The 13,995-nt window shown below is 34.5% G+C and overlaps 1 protein-coding gene across 2 annotated transcripts in view; it reads right to left on the bottom strand.

The window, feature by feature from the left end:
- The window catches only part of EGFR (epidermal growth factor receptor), a 229,312-nt gene that overhangs the window by 39,375 nt on the left and 175,942 nt on the right, over window positions 1-13,995 (bottom strand). For both annotated transcript variants that reach the window (XM_074283621.1, XM_074283620.1), the window contains exons 11-15: window positions 13,017-13,107; window positions 8,962-9,161; window positions 6,669-6,801; window positions 1,831-1,921; window positions 926-1,083 (exon numbers count right to left, since the gene is read on the bottom strand). In XM_074283621.1, the coding sequence (XP_074139722.1) occupies window positions 926-1,083; window positions 1,831-1,921; window positions 6,669-6,801; window positions 8,962-9,161; window positions 13,017-13,107 (673 nt within the window). The remainder of the gene's footprint in view (window positions 1-925; window positions 1,084-1,830; window positions 1,922-6,668; window positions 6,802-8,961; window positions 9,162-13,016; window positions 13,108-13,995) is intronic.

Here is a 13,995-nt window from a genome sequence, read left to right as displayed (position 1 = left end):
TTATACTTTTCGGACCTAACTTTAGGAATCACTGAACTTTGTTTTCTTTAATCAAACTAGAAACAGAACTGCTGCAACAAGATTATATGATGATCAATTCTGATGGATGTGGCTCTTTTAAACAATGAAGTGATTCAAGCCAATTTCAATAGACTTGTGATGGAGAGCCATTTGCATCCAGAAAGAGAACTGTTGGGTCTGAATGTGAATTACAATATAGTTTTTCCAACTTTTTTGTTTGTTTGCCTTTTGGGTTTTTTTCCTCATTTTTTTTCCTTTTTGATCTGATTTTTCTTGTGCAGCATGATAAATGTGGAAATATGTATAGAAGAATTGTACATGTTTACTATATATGTTTACCATATATATTATACCATATATTACCATATAGGCTTGCTGTATAAGAGAGAGAGTTGGGGAGGAGAGGGAGTAAAATTTGGAATACAAGATTTTGCAAGGGTGAATGCTAAAAATTACCTTTGCATGTATTTTGAAAATAAAAAAAGCTATTATTTTAAAAAATAGAAACAGGACTGTAGGATGGAATGAACCTACTATGAAAAAATACCAAAATTCAAAATAAACTACTTCCAGGGCATGAGAACACTTGTATTTGTGATCATTGTAGCCTACACCAGGCATTATGCTTATTTTACTATGCCATCAATCCTGATGAAGAGATGCTTTTTCAGTACGATTTTTGCATTTGTATTATATTAAAACAATAAATGCAGCCACTAAGACAGTGAAGTATTAAGCCCATGAACTCAGATCAACAAACAGAAACTAGTTCAACTGCCTGGATGTATTATAGTGGCAGAAAAATGGCATGTGTTGATATAAGCTTAGCTTCTTATCAATTTCTTTCAGAGAAATTAGTTTGTAATTTTACATTTTATTCTAGTCAGCTAAATCTTTTACTTACCCATAGGTACAATTGGGATGGCATCGTTGGCAAACCTTATTTGCATCAGCATATTTCCAGACCAAGGTATCATTTTCTCCCATGATTCCAGCTGGGCAAGTCTTAACACAGTGTGGACCATCTATAAAGTGAGCACACTCTATACATTTGTCAGGACCCTAGAAAAAAACCCAAAGTAAATTTGTAAGCCTTATACTTTAGGAAACCTACCACTTCAAACTAGGTCATTCCAATTGGGGATAGCCCCTTGCCTTAAGGCTAAACTTAACCCTTTCAATTTAGTTTTTTCCACTGGAGGCTGAAAGAATTAAATAATAAAATAACAGAATCCATTCTCAAAATTTCAGGGATAGTTATTCTGCACTCTTCCTTTACTTGCCTTTATCCATTGAAACTTTTCTGTGTAATGCTTAATATATACCCAGTTCTTTCCATCAATCCTAAGAAGGCATGGACCTAATGCCATGGAAACAAACTTAGTTACCCTTCCTTGGAAGTTCACCAATGTCAGTTCTAAGTTGAGTCACCCAGAATATTTATGAACATGAGAAGAATATGAATCATTAATACAATTAATATGCCAAGCCCTGTGACTTCCTTAGGAGGAAGTGAGTAGAGGAATTTGTATCACGTAACATACTGCTGTGTTTCTGCTTATTGTATAAGCATGGGCTCAGATTTAGGTACGTTAAAGGATGAATATAAGTGACATTTTACTTCCTAGGACACTGTTGGAAGATATTTTACTATGAGGCTTCCAGGGGATGCTTGTAAGGTATTCCGTAGCAATCTCTCTAAAGGTTATGGATTATGAGCACTGTGTTCTCTGAATAAAATACAGAAAAGATCCTTATTCTGGTGATGTTTGTTCCTTGTGAGGTGAGGCTATTAGATATGTTTCTTACCGGTCCTGTGCAGGTTTGATTCTGCACCTGAGGCAAACACTCAGGGTGGCACTGCACACATTTCAGATCTTCCATGTACTCCCTTGGTTCTCTGGGGAAAGAAGAAATGAAAAAATTGATCAGTGATTCTAACTGGCATCCTGAAAGAGTTGTTCTTTATAGAATACAGGTTTAGATTAGCTCAGATGGCAGGTTTTTAATTATTTGAAAGATAAATATCTCTTATGTGCCCCAACATAGAAATACAGTCAAACTTATTGCATTGATTCAAGGTCAAACAGGTGCAACCCCAGAAAAAAAAAAAAAAAAAAAAGATGACTCATTATTGATTTAGATTTATTGACTACACCCATATGATCTGGTCCTATAGTCACCTGTGTGCTAGAAAAAAGCATAACATTGAATTATAATAAAACATCTTTCCTATATTTCTCAGAGGTATGCTTTTTAAAAAATGATGAGAAAAGTCTTAATGAGATCACAAACTTTGAAAGTTACAGGTAGGGAAACACCATCTGTAGAATACGTAGGAAGCAAAGTGAGGTGTATTGACCTTTGATTAGTGAAGGATTATTAATAAGCTACAAATGTGAATCAGAACGCTCACTACCACCAACCTCCCATTACCCCTAAGATTTCATTTAAAGATTTTTTTTTTCAAATAAGTAGTAATGATAGTTGAGGAAAAAGTTGATGTCCGATTCAAAAGATGTGATAGCAATGACAGATGTTTAAAAAAAAAAAAGTGAAATGTGAATGCTGATTAAGTCCATGTCTTTGCTCTAGGCAGAACACAATAAATGCTTAAACATGTAAATTTGACACAGATGGTTCAGATTGCAAGGAAGCATTTTCAATTGAGGCAACTGGTACTCATTAAATCAAATCCCCCTCATAATTTGACACCCAAATTCATTTCTTCTTTCATTGTAGGCACTTGATGAAGGGATTTTTCTTGCAAAAGTCCCAGCTACTGAATGGAAAGTTGTTATAAACTAATAAGAAAGCTTCTAGTTAGGATACCACAAATGTTATTTAATTAGCCTTGGTTACTATATTTCCTTTAAAAAAATTGTGCTGGAAGTACTTGTACATGCCAGTATAGTTGTACATTCCTTCCTTGATTTTAATATTTAACAATGTATTAATTGAGCATAGTTGTCTCTGCAAGGGTAATAATCCCAGCTCCATGAATCTTGAAGAGCTCACCTTTTTTTCTGGTCATCATGAGACATTGATTTATAACCAGACCTGAAGAAACCTAGTAGAATAAAGTTGAACTTAAATCTTCTTATATACCTACCTATGAATACCAAATATTCTCCATAATTTAATTCCATCTTCTTGAACTCAATACTTTATTTCTAACTAGTTATTTATACCTCTGACTCCTCTTTTTCCCATGTCAACTTCAAAATTTCCTCTTGGACTTCCATTTGGAGTGATCCAAAAGATGTTAAACATTATATTTAGTCAATTCCAACATTCCCACAGTATTAACATGTTTTGTAGGGATGTTGCTCACTATTCAAATGACTTTTTAATTCAGGTTACATTTTTGCTTTTCTCAGGGTCTTCCACACACAGAGCAGAAGCAGCGAGAGAGAATTTGTATAGATACCATTTGGGGATGAGGGGCATCTTTGGAAAAGTATATTAAATTAGAAAAGCACACATGGCTTTGGTTCTGATTGGGTCCAAAATGCTTGCTGGATAACTGTATAAATATGTATGCATATATTGATTTAACTTATGTTTTAACATATTTAACATGTATTGAACTGCCTGCCATATAGGGGATGGGGAAGGCAGGGATAATTTGGAACAGACCTTTTGCAAGGGTCAATGTTGAAAAATTATCCATGCATTTGTTTTGTAAATAAAAATCTTTAATAAAAAAAAATTGCTTACTGCTTCTAGCTGTAAATGCTTTTATAATTGAGATCAACATCACTCTGAATTATCGAGAAAATTTAGATGGTGCAAATTGAAGACTATAAGGTATAAAGATAGACATATAGATGCCCTATACCTTTATTCTATATGATATTTAAAATCTTTTTAGGGCAAAAATAATGTTGTAATTTTTTTTTCCTTGAGTGAAGTATGGTAGGGTTCTTCTATGAAAACTCCTTCCACTGAAACAAATTCAGCTCTTAGTGAATACTTGAAATCTTGAAAAATAAGGTTATTCTGTCATGATCATATGACTTTTATATGTCAAAGTCAGGACTGATGCTATATTTCCCTGACTTTGAAACTGGGCTACTGTTCACTCTACCATGATGTCTCACCTCAAATAGATGAAACATAGTTATTCAAAAGATGATAACTGATTCTTTATTCCTGTTATGATATTTAGAAGCTGTGAGACATTTGAAAAGTCACTTCAGCTCCCTGTTAAACTACCTTCCTCATCTTTAAGAAGAGATCATCTTTCAGATTGCTTCCTACTCTAGAGCTTATGATTATAATTTTTTCTGTTGAAATTAGAGTAGAAATAAATGGTTTTAAGGTACAATAAAAGATTTAGAACCAACATTAAAAAAAAAAGAACTCCCCAAAAAACCCCAAACAAACCCCAAGATAGAAAATCTTGTCCAAAGCCTTCCTTTTTTTGAAGGATTTGAAGCACAGAAGGGAAATAATGAGGGACACTAAACATTGCAATGGGTTTGAAATGGCAGTTAAAGTAGCATAAAGTTTTGTTAGTTTTTTTTTTTTCCCCTCTGAGATTGTTTACATAGGGTTTTGCCTAAAAGTGAGCCTTTTTGTGTATGTAATGGAGACATAAAAGTCTATAGATAATGGGAAAGGAAACTCTATTCTCTCCTTTGTGAGACCAGGGTGTCAACACCTCCACAAGGATAAATAACCAACACATGTATCTATAATTTCACCACAATTTCCCAGCAAATTTCTTGAATCCACATGAAGTGATTTATTTTGCAGAAAATCCAATTTTATGCATAATACCCACATTGTGATAAATAAATTAAGCAGCTGTTTTGGTGTTAGACAAATATATATCCAGAAAGTTGATGCCCACTGATAGTAAATCCCTCTGCCCCAAGCCTTGTAAATTGATCTGAATTTGAAGGAGGGCAATTGCATTTGAGAAGATTATAATGAAACAAAAACCAGAAGTTTGAAGGAAGCAGGCCTTAGAAGTAATGAATGAAAAGCAGAGTTACTACTTGAAGGGGGAAATGGAACATCCTGAAAGATGAAGCCAAGGCCTGAAGAATACATCTTCTTCAGAGGACTGGTTAAATGAGGAAACACGATCCTGTGGTATATGCAGAACATTTTGTTTTGCATCTCAAGAAAAATTACTTAACAAAGAGTTCTGAAGCAGGATGCATAACTTCTCAAATCTTAGAATGAAGAAATGAATAAAGATGATAATATATGTGACTGAGACGTTATAAGATGTCAATTTCTTAAGACACAGAGAAAGCCTGGAGTTTAGCTAATTTTGATTTCTTAAGCTAAGGAAGGTATTGCAGAATGTGCTGAGATCAAAGATAAATTCTCAACATTTGTTATAGCACTTTACACTTTACAGAGTACTTTCCCATATGTACATTTTCTCATTTGATCTTCACAACAAACACATAAAGTCGCTGAAAGAGGATAAATAAAGAGGAAATATGATCCCATTCAGCTACTTGGATTTGTTTTAGGTTGGATTATAATGAGTGTAAACCTGCCACCCCTCCAGAGAATAGTAATTCAATTTCTACGGTAGGTTCAGAATTACAAACAACATTATTATCGAAAGCCTTGAGGTTAATCTTGAGGGTATGATAAGTCTTCATAGGACACACCTGAGACTTGGGTTTCAAACTGAATGGTAATAAGGAACAGATAATTCAATATATTGTCTGGGAATTCATAAACACAAACTTGCATAAATTGTGCTAATATGTGTAGACAAAGATTACCCAGAATCATTTTCATGGTGTGATTAAAAAACAAAACAAAACCCAAAGTGGATCTTCTTGGAAAGATACTTAATCCTTCAATTATTGGAATGAAATTCAGCTCACTGTTGAAGGTGATACCCAGAGGCTATTTTGATCAATTCTTAGAAATTCTTCAGAAATTTTTATAAATAATTTTGAAATTAGGAGTACAAGTGGACACACTTACTTGGGTTTCTAAATTTGTAACATTTATAGTTCTACCACATAATATAGGCTGCACCAGGGGGAAGTAGATTTCTAATCACGGAAGTCTTTGAGCATATGATGGTTGAATATTTCTTAACATGATATTCGCTAGGTTCTTTTGTTTGGAATGGTTTAGGATTTGGATAGCCAATGAGTTTCCTTCTAATTAAGTTCAGTGATTCTGAGCAGGGTATCAAATAAGAAAACATGCAAAGCACTTTGCAAACCCTAAAACATCACATAAATGTTAGCTTATTGTTATTGTGGAGGTTATAAATTATTAAGTTATAAACAAGGCAGAAAGAAAACTCTATCAAAAGTTGTTAAAACTGTGACTCTGACATTTATTTGTGAATGTGGATAAAGAGGCAGCGAAACAGTGCTTAAACTTGGTCTCCCTGAGTGACCAGTGGCAAGCCACTTAACCTCACAAATCCCCACACAAGGATGAAATCTCAGGTACAAATAAGAGGAGCATAGTTTTTGTACTACATTGTACCAGTTGGCGGAAATTACTTTGGAAAGGTATGACATGTGAGCTATTATTTTATAGGGAAGACATGAAAACAACTATGAACCTTTCAAATTTAATCTTTGCAGTCACATGAGTATTTTCCTTTTTGACCTCAACAGAAAACTCCAAAGAAAAAAAAAAATTCTTACCCTTCCAAAATGTTGCATTTTGCGACACATTTCTTGTGACGGCTTACATGACGACAGGACAAGCAGTGGCTTGGTTTTGGACCCCAGCAACCATCAGATGAGCACAATGCATGACAAACATGCCCCAGAGCCTCTGCAGAAGACAAGTTTCAGTGAAGAGCCTTAAGTACAGCAGTTGTTTTAGGACCTGAAACCTCTGATTTTTGTGTTGTGCAATGTTTCACAGAATCTCAAAAACTGAGGGACAGCTAGATGGAGTTAGGAGGACCTGAATTCCAATCTGAGCTCAGACACATGACACTAACTATGTAATTCTGAATCACTTAATCCTATTTGCCTTGGGAAAAAAAAAATTCTCAAAAATTGGAAAGGATCTTAGTCTGTCTAGTCCAAAATATTTCTGATGCTTATAACTCATGTGATCTTAAGCAAATTCACTTCTTATGCTTCAGTCTCCTAATCTTTAAAGTGATGGCCTCTGAGATCTCTTCCAGCCTTTGATCTATGATCTGAAGCACTTGACTAAGAATCTCCAATAAGTGGACATGCAGTTTTATCTTATCCAATCAGAAAGTACTCCCCACAAAGGCAGCATATTCTAATGATCAATAATCTACCCTTAGATTGCCAGGCACTGTGCTTAGTGCTTCACAAATATTATTTCATTTGATCCCCACAACAATCCCAAAATTATTAGTATTTTACAATTGAGGAAACTGAGGGAAATGGGATAAGGGACTTACCCAGAATCACATACCTAATAAATGTCTGAGGGTAGATTTGGATCTAGGTTTTTCTGACTCCAAGCCCAGTGCTCTGCCTACCAGGTTGTCTTGTTGCCTTTAGCTAATTTTTTTCTTATGCCAAACACAAATCTTCCCCACTGATACCCATTCTTCTTACTGAGATCATGCAGAATTTATTTAATCCTATTTTCAAATTTTAGTCCTCCAAATCTTTAAGATGTTTAAGTTTTTTTTCCCCACGATGATCCTCATGACATGGTCTTCTTTTTTCCTCACCATCTCTCTCGTCATAGCCTGTCTCTGCTTTCCTAAACTATGTTGCCCAGAATTGAGCACAATATTTCAAACATGATCTGACCACAGCAGAATAAGATGATACTATTATAGCTATGCAATTTGGTGGAACTATATAGGGCAGCTAGGTGGTGTGGTTAATGGAATGTTGAATGTGAGGTTAGAAAAGTTCAAATTCTTATTTAAGACACTGACTAGTTGTGGAGCAGGTCAATTAATCACCCTCAGCCTCAGTTTTTCATCAATCATCATTATCTTCATCAATAGTATTAGTATTATTATCTCCACCAATCCAGGTATTGTAATACCTGTCTTCAAGCAGACTCTAAAAACATTGAGAGTTTTAATCAGAGGGCAGTCAATCTCCCATCACTGAAAAGCTTAGTGCAGTGACTGCATGATTACTTCTTTTTTGACTGTTGTATGTGGACTCGTCTCACCCTGTAGACTAGTAAAAAACTCTCCTTTTCATCAAAATTGTGCACTTTGGCTGCAAAATAATATAGATTTTTTCATCCTGTATCATAGGAATTCTCATGTGTTACCATCTCTATAATGAGGATTTAGGAAGTGGGAATTCTTAAAAACTAGTTATGCAAAACACTACTCATTTTTAACTTGAGAATCTTAATCTATTTATTATACCAAAATAGTGTTTAGGAAAGCAGAGAAGGGGCAGGAGTTATTGGAGTTATGGCAGCAAAGAGAGATTATTCTGTTTTAGGTACTGAAGCTTAAAAGACACTTTGTTATATATAAAGGCAGAAGAACCCCAATAATGGAAGTATTTTAAATTGGAAATTCGACTGATATATAGAAAAGACTTTATTCATATCTTTAGTTTGAATGTTGATTATTTTCATCACTGAAAACTCATCATTAGATAAACTTAGTTGAAATAAGAATTAATAAAAACAAATTTATTTCACATCAATGAATGGATAAGTTAGTGACTAGGGATCCCTTGGTTTACTTAAATCATCATTTGAAGGATAATTTAGACATCTAAGTGAGATCAATATCTTTCTTTGAGTTATAGCCAATTAACCAACTCGACAATTATAAATTTTGGAGTTCAAAAGAACAACTCCAGAGGACATCAAGTTGCCAACAAAAATTGCTTCTATAATATCCTTGACTGGCGGTTATTCCACTGAAGGGAAGCCTATCAAGAAATCCCATTCCACTTGGGCCAACTTTAATTGTGAGAGAATTTTTCCTAAAAGCAGACAGAGTAAGGGACAATCACTTACGACACTCTTTTTCATCTTTGTTGTTTGTGATTTTGGTTTTCTGACTTTTTGTTCCAAACAGTTTAGTCCAGTTTATTGTGTTTGCGTAGCAGAGTTGTCTGTTTTTTGAGATGATGACATCACCATCACTGATTTCCTTAAGGGAACGTAAGCCCAAGGAAGTTATGTCCAGACCAACAACAGCGAGAGAAAACTGACCACTGAAATGAAAAGAGAAAAAAAAGATAGCATTGTGATATAAAATTATAAATCAGTTTTAAGAAAAGGAAATCCTGGGGATAAGAGTGGGGAAGGGGCAACTGAATGTGGATCACAACATAACATTCTCACTTTTTTGTTGTTGTTTGTTTGCATTTTGTTTTCTTACTTATTTACTTTCCTTTTTGATCTGATTTTTCTTGTACAGCAAGCGAATTGTATAAATATGTTTACATATATTGAATTTAACCTATATTTTAACATGTATAACATATATTGGATTGCTTGCCATCTGGGGGGAGGGGAAGAGGGGAAAATCTGAAACATAAGACTATGCAAGGGTCAATGTTGAAAAAATTATCCATGCATATGTTTTGAAAATGAGAAGTTTAAAAAAAAAAGAGAGAAAGATTATCTCAACAAAAGCAGCATTGCTGAGAAGCATCTTGGTTTTTAAGGAGATCCTATTCTTCTCTTCAGTCCCAAGTTTATATACACTGCAGTGAGAACTAGACTCTTGGGAGGCATGCACTGTGGCTTCTGGAGACTATAGGAAATTGGCATTTAATACAACAGCTTTGAAAGGCATTATTATTTTTTGTCCAGGAAAGTCAGAATTTTCCGATCTTTTATAAATCTAAAGAGGATCCCCAGCTTAGTTCTACTTGAAAATTAGAGATTGGAATAGCTGCATGTCAGTGAATTCTGATTGATGGTGAATTGAGCTCTCACATCTTTTCTCTTCCTGTGATGTCCTCTCCTAAATCCTGGCTACCTATCATAAGTATAATTCTTGGCCATACTTGAAAAATAGTTCATTCATTACTAAGGTCTCAGTTGATAAGGGCTTGATTGGTGACTCCTCCCAGGAAAGAGTATTCCTAGAAAATCCTAAAGGACTGGAGAGATACCGGAGTGGCATATGGGACAACTGAGAATATTGTGTAGGGGTTTCTGCCCATTGTCCTCTCAAGGTACATTAATTAGGTGACTACCTACTCTGCTATGTCTTAGAATTACAGAAAATAGAAATTGATTACAGAAAATTTCTGGTAGAATAAATAATTCTCTATAGAAACTAATGGTCTCTTTGAACAAAATTGCCTCTTTTAGACTATTTACTATCACAATTTATACTTATTTGATTTTGAAAGATGGGTCAAGTGATTAGAAACAGAAAAATATAATTATATTTTACTATAGTGAGAAGGCATATTCTAACATATAAACCTCTCTCATTGGTGTGGAATATCAGAAGCATAAGTAGCAAATCTGCTTTTGGGATATTCTAAGATAGAGTTCTTAACATGGTGGCTATGGGTAAATTTCAGGGGGTCCTTGAATTTGAATGAGATTTTTTTTTCTTTTTTCATTAAACTCTAACTGAAATTAGCATTTAAAAAAAATTATATCTGTATTCATCCAGAAAAGGGGTTTTCTTTTCTACATAGTATTCTATGATAATTCTGTAAAAATGTTCTATGATTCTTTATTTTACATATATGTATATATATATATGTATATATATATATATATATATATATATATATACACACATACATATATATAATATTTATTAGCATATCAAAGGGTCCCTTGACTCAAACAAGATTAAGAATCCCTGATCTAAAGTAAATCCCAAACAAATCAAACCCAAAATCTCAAAAAAAGAAAAAAACAAAACTCTGAAAAATCCTGATACAAAAATGAACTTTGATTTTCTCCAACTAAAAATAAATAAATAAATCAACAAACAAAAACATTCTTAGGAAAGCAGAAGAGAAAGCAAAACACAATGCCAAACCCATAGTGGTGAGTGATCTGGCCTCCCCACCCAAAGCATAGGAAATTTGTGGGGAAGGCATCAACCAAATTACCATCAACAACTCGACTCTCTTAGAGTCTCTGGAGAGTCTCCCACATTGGAGGTTTTCAAAAAAAGTCCAGATAAGCACTGTTGGGTATGTCATTACAAGAGTTCTTCTCACGAATGGGGAAAGGGAATTGTACCAACGAGTTAAGCCAAACCATACAGGTTTGAGAAGATAAGCTTAAAGGGTCCTTCCTGAGAATACTCTCATCTCCCAAGTGCACCATGGATGGTTTGAAGAGCTCTTTCAATTGCTACACTCCTGGAGGTCTAACGAACAAGGAGCAGTGAAATTAGAACATCCTGAGACTGAAGAATCACTGCTTGGCCACCCTGACTGCTAAAGTCAGCAGCTCTTACCCATCTTCTACCCTGGGAAAGGATGGATGTTCTGATTTTCTCATGAGCAAATTTTCTCCATATCAGTACAATGCCCCCAGCCACAACATTTTGGCTACAAATTGTCTCCTGGCATCAAGCCTTCCCTCTGTGGATTCTAATATCAGCATAGCAGTAAAGACTATTCAGCAAATACATAGGTGAACCACAATCTTTACAGCTTTTAAAAGAGTAAACTTATCTTTGCTTCCCTTTCCCCATTCATTCATTCAATTCATTTGACAAGCATTTATTAAATAATTACAATGTGCCAATCACTGTGCTAAGGATTGAGGATATAAACAATTTACAAAATACAAAATTGTTGGATGGGCCTTTTGAAATCACTGAATGGGGGGGGGGGGGGGGGCAGCTAGGTGGCGCAGTGGATAGAGCACCAGCCTTGAATTCAGGAGGACCTGAATTCAAATCTGGTCTCAGACATTTAACACTTCCTAGCTGTGTGACCCTGGGCAAGTCACTTAACCCCAGCCTCAAAAAAAAAAAAAAAAAAAAAATCACTGAATGGGAAATGGGAAATAGCTTTCCAAAGGTACATAATGACTCATCACAATGTGCATCCTGTAAATTGGATGTCCTTAGTTTGCCTCATTTCCAGTCACCATGCAAAGACTTTAAAAGACAGCCTAGCATCAGGGCTCAGGGAAGTGGTCCTTGCAAGGAACCACAAAGACAAACTATTGGTAAGAATCTATTGTTCCTAGGGAATATTCCAACGTGTATTGCATATGATAATATTCTGAAGCAATGTAAATGTAAGAAACATAAGAAATATGCTCTTTCATGCATACATATATTGTATTTAATTTATACTTTAACATATTTAACATGTATTGGTCAACCTGCCATCTGGGGGGAGGGGTGGGAGGAAGAAGAGGAAGAATTAAAACAAAGTTTTGCAATTATCAATGCTGAAAAATTACCCATGCATATATCTTGTAAATAAAAAGCTATAATTAAAAAAATTGACAAAAAAAAATATGCTTTCCTAAATTATTCTGTACCTTCTAGGCTTTGCTCAGGTGCTACCTGCCACTGAAGGTCTTTTCCAGTTCCTCCAGTTATTAGTGTTCTTTTCACCCACCAGAAATTATTTGTATTTTCTTTGCATATATTCTCTATTTGCTTATCTGATTCATATTTTAAGCTCTGAATAGATATTTGCTCCTTACCTTAGGGGCAAAGCATTTCTTGTTTTTATTTCCATATCTCTAGAGCATATCATAGCTTCTTGAACATAGTGGGTGCTTAATAAATGCTTACTACATTACTACTTACTACTTACTACATTAACTAAATCGAATAAATTTCAGGCCATAGGGGAAGAGATCCAGAGTAACTATATTTGAGGATCAAGGGGTATATAACTGTTTTGTAATCTGAAATTATTAAGCTTTTACCAGACTTGATTTTACTTGGTAATTTACACATTAATATAGAAATTTTTCTCATACAGAACCTGTTTTTGCCAGAGAAATTTTTATATGGTCCTGGTTATTTAGGTACACACAATGGATAAGGTTTACTTCTATCTCTCATGATCTTAGATATTACTACACACCCATGGTTAGGATTGCTAGCTACTTACTGTTGCTTTGTTCGTCCCCGTATAATTTCCAGATGTTCAAATGCATGAAGGTCAGTCATGTTTTCAGGCCAAGCCTGAATCAGCAAAAATCCTGTAAGTCAATATGTTTCACAGGATCATAGATTTAGAGTTAGCAGTAGTAGTTCCCAAGGGAAGGGGGGAAAATCACATTCCTATAAATATGCATTAATAAAATAGAAAAAGGGATGAACTGAATAAAAATTAGAAAGGCAAATAAACATAAAAGAGGATATATTATTTGAAAATAGAGAATAGAAAAACTTGAAAAAATTATAGAAATTAAATGTAAAATAAAAGGTTGTTATTTGAAAAGACTAATAAAAATCTAGGTCAATTTTATAAAAAATGAAGAGGGGCAAAATTTAAATTAACAAAATAGAAAGTACTTTATAGGTCAGGTAATGTCCTTAGAAAAAAACTAGCTAAAAGTAGTTTATTTATCTGATTTTATATTTATCTGATATTTATCTGATTTTTTTCATGAAATTTCAACATGAATACATGCCAAAATACTGATTTAGGTCCTTTCCTTCTTCCCTGTATATGTACAGGAATGGATCTATGCAAAATTACAATGAAATCTGTCCAATGTCTTTTCTATAGACTCCTGTCCAACCTCTTTTTTGTTTTGTCTATCAGCAAGGTGCATCCTCCCACAATAATGAAAATTATCCTTCATCTTTGCCTGATGTTTTATTGTTACTTCTATTCCTTTAAGGAGGACTCAATTCCTGACTTTATAAAACAGGGAAAGGGGTGAAAAATGTTGGAGCAATTTACCTCTTTGGAATCTGATTCTCAGACTGTTCTGAATGTAATCCTGTTTCCCTTAAGCAAAATAGATGTAAGGCTACTGGGATGACACAGAGGCTTATGGGAAACAATCTAAACTAGGAGCAAGGGCATGAATCATTGTTTTTAAAATTGATTTTAAATGATGAAATTTCAAGTGAATATT

This window comes from Sminthopsis crassicaudata, chromosome 1 (assembly GCF_048593235.1).
Source record: "Sminthopsis crassicaudata isolate SCR6 chromosome 1, ASM4859323v1, whole genome shotgun sequence".
NCBI lineage: Eukaryota > Metazoa > Chordata > Mammalia > Dasyuromorphia > Dasyuridae > Sminthopsis > Sminthopsis crassicaudata.
Note: the sequence above shows the minus strand (reverse complement) of the source record. Positions and strands in the feature narration are given on the sequence as shown.